General features: G+C 60.1%; 1 protein-coding gene across 1 annotated transcript in view; it reads right to left on the bottom strand.

Moving 5' to 3' along the window:
* LOC103797999 (FCH and double SH3 domains protein 1-like) overlaps nucleotides 1-2,425 on the bottom strand; it is a gene marked incomplete at its 5' end in the record, with an annotated part of 3,627 nt that overhangs the window by 835 nt on the left and 367 nt on the right. The window contains 8 exon segments of the mRNA XM_009070241.1: nucleotides 3-128; nucleotides 232-315; nucleotides 400-630; nucleotides 948-1,028; nucleotides 1,030-1,053; nucleotides 1,139-1,246; nucleotides 2,126-2,218; nucleotides 2,300-2,422. Of these exon segments, the coding sequence (XP_009068489.1) occupies nucleotides 3-128; nucleotides 232-315; nucleotides 400-630; nucleotides 948-1,028; nucleotides 1,030-1,053; nucleotides 1,139-1,246; nucleotides 2,126-2,218; nucleotides 2,300-2,422 (870 nt within the window).

Below are 2,425 nucleotides of genomic sequence, written 5' to 3'. Positions count from 1 at the left end.
ATGATGCTGGAGAGCTGCCGGTGCAACGCAGAAGGTCCTGGGGGGCCCAGCCCGGCCCCTGGCTCACACCCCAAGGAGAGCAGGTACTTTTCAGGGACATAACCAACCTGGCCTGCCTTGTTCCGAGCCTGAGGGGGAGAAACCATGTGAACATCCCAAGCCCTGGAGCAGGGACAGCCTGGGGAACTCCAGGTGTCCCCTAGCATGGATAGGGGCTCGGCTTGCTCCCACCTTCACCCACTCCTCTGCATCCCCATCCTCGATGATCTCCAGCTCCTCGCCCTGGGTGATGGACAGCTCATCTGCCTGGCAGCCCTACAGGGGAAAGGGACAAGGTGTCAGGAGGCTGAGGTGCCATCCCCAGGCAGGCAGGGTGAGGGACAGGACCTGGAGCTGTACCTGGTACCCAAAGATGACCCGGCAAGTGTAGGGGTAGGTGCGAGCAGCAGGGCCAGGCTCATTGTCCTCATCTGGCTCATCACTGTCCTCATAGTCATCGAACTCTGCTGGATCCAGCCCCGTGGGGGTCTCCTCGCCTGTCCCCCCCATGGCCCCAGCCAGCCAAGTGTCCACATCCAGCCCTGCTGCCCGCAGCAGTGCCAGCCGTGCCTCAGCCTTCACTCGGCTGACCTGGGGACACACACAGTGTTAGGGTCCAAGGGGACACCTATGGGGTAGGGGGACAGCCTGGAGAACCCCATCACCCCTGTACCCAGCATGATGGCCACAGTGGCAGAGAATCCCCAAGGACACATCCCCAGCGACACATCCCCAGGGACACATCCCAGCCGCCACACCTTCCCATCCCTGCGTGTCCCATCCTGACTTTACAGTGGAGTGCCAGGTTAACAGTTGGACTTGAAGGTCTCTTCCAGCCTTGATGATTGTATGATCCTGGGGGTGACAGACCTTGAAGCCACCCCAACTCCCCTGCCTGGGGGACCCACCTCTGCCTTCCGAATGTTCTCCCTTGCTTCTTCCATCTGCCGCTCCACGGCAGCCGCTTCTGGCCCCTGCCCCCGCCCCCGCCCTGGCCTCCAGCCTCTGCAGCACCTGAGAGGGTACCCACAGGTCAGAGGGTGGTTGGAGCCATGGACAGGCAGGGAAAACCCCTCCTCGAGCCCCTGGTGACACTCACCTCCTCGCCGTGTGCTTTGTTCTTGCGGTCACGAGCCACCCGTGTGGCCCAGCGCCGTGCCTCTTTCTCCAGACTGCCCCAGTCATCCTCTGGTGGCAGCAGGCACACCTGGGCAAGTGAAACATCTTTCATACTATCATAGGATGTTAAGGGGTTGGAATGGACCTTAGAGATCATCTAGCCCTGGGCAGGGACACCTCCCACCAGAATAGGTTGCTCAAGGCTTTAGCCAACCTGGCTGTGAACACTGCCAGGGTTGGGGCAGCCACAGCCTCCCTGGGCAACCTGAGCCACTGTCTCACCACCCTCTCAGGGAAAACCTCTGCCCAACATCTAATCTAAATTTCCCTCTTTCAATTTCTCACCATTCCTCCATGTCCTGTCCCTGCAGTTCCTAACCAAGAGTCCCTCTGCAGCTTCCCTGGAGCCCCTTCAGCTCCTGGCAGGTTGCTCTGAGGTCTCCATACAACCTTCTCTTCTCCAGGCTCAACAGCCCCAACTCTCTCAGCCTGTCCTCATAGGGAAGGTGCTCCAGTGCTCTAATCAGCTTTGTGTCCTCCTCTGGCCTTGCTCCAACAGTTCCATGTCATTCTGATGTTGGGAACACCAGAGCTGTGTGCAGGACTCCAGGTGGGTCTCAGCAGAGCAGAGGGGGAGAATCCCCTCTCTCACCTGCTGCCACACTCCTCTGGCTGCAGCCCAGGGCTGGGTTTGTTTCTGAGCTGTGAGCTCACACTCAGCTCATGGGGGTTTGTCACCGACCATCACCCCCAATTCCTTCTCCCAGGGCTGCTCTCCATGACTTCTCCCCCATCCTAGAGGTGTGTCTGGGATTGCCCTGACCCAGGTGCAGGACCCTGAACTTTGCCTTGCTGAATTCCATGAGGCTGGCATCAGCCCACCTCTCAAGCCTGTCAAAATCCCTCTGGATGGCATCCCTCCTCACCCTTCCCTCAGCTTGCTGTGATGTGTCCCTCCCCCACCTACCTCCTCCACCCTGAGCTGGAAGCGCTGCTCGGGGCCCAGGGTGAAAGCAGGGTGGTCCTGTAGGAAGAGAAGGAGGTCCTGCTCCCGGCACACCTGCAGCAAGGGAGTTGTGTGGGGCTGGGGGGCTCACCTGTCCCCTCCTTTCCCACCCAGCTCCCAGGATGGTGCTGTTACCCGTGCAGATGCCTCTGCAACACCCTGGAACCAGTCCCGTGTGGCTCTGCAGGTCTCTACCTCAGTCCTGCTGGCAACTGACAAGTGCTCTCGGAGACGCTCATAGAGATCCCCGTCCAGTGCCTG

The sequence above is a fragment of the Acanthisitta chloris genome, unplaced genomic scaffold, assembly GCF_000695815.1.
Source record: "Acanthisitta chloris isolate BGI_N310 unplaced genomic scaffold, ASM69581v1 scaffold26052, whole genome shotgun sequence".
NCBI classification, from domain to species: Eukaryota; Metazoa; Chordata; class Aves; order Passeriformes; family Acanthisittidae; genus Acanthisitta; species Acanthisitta chloris.
Note: the sequence above shows the minus strand (reverse complement) of the source record. Positions and strands in the feature narration are given on the sequence as shown.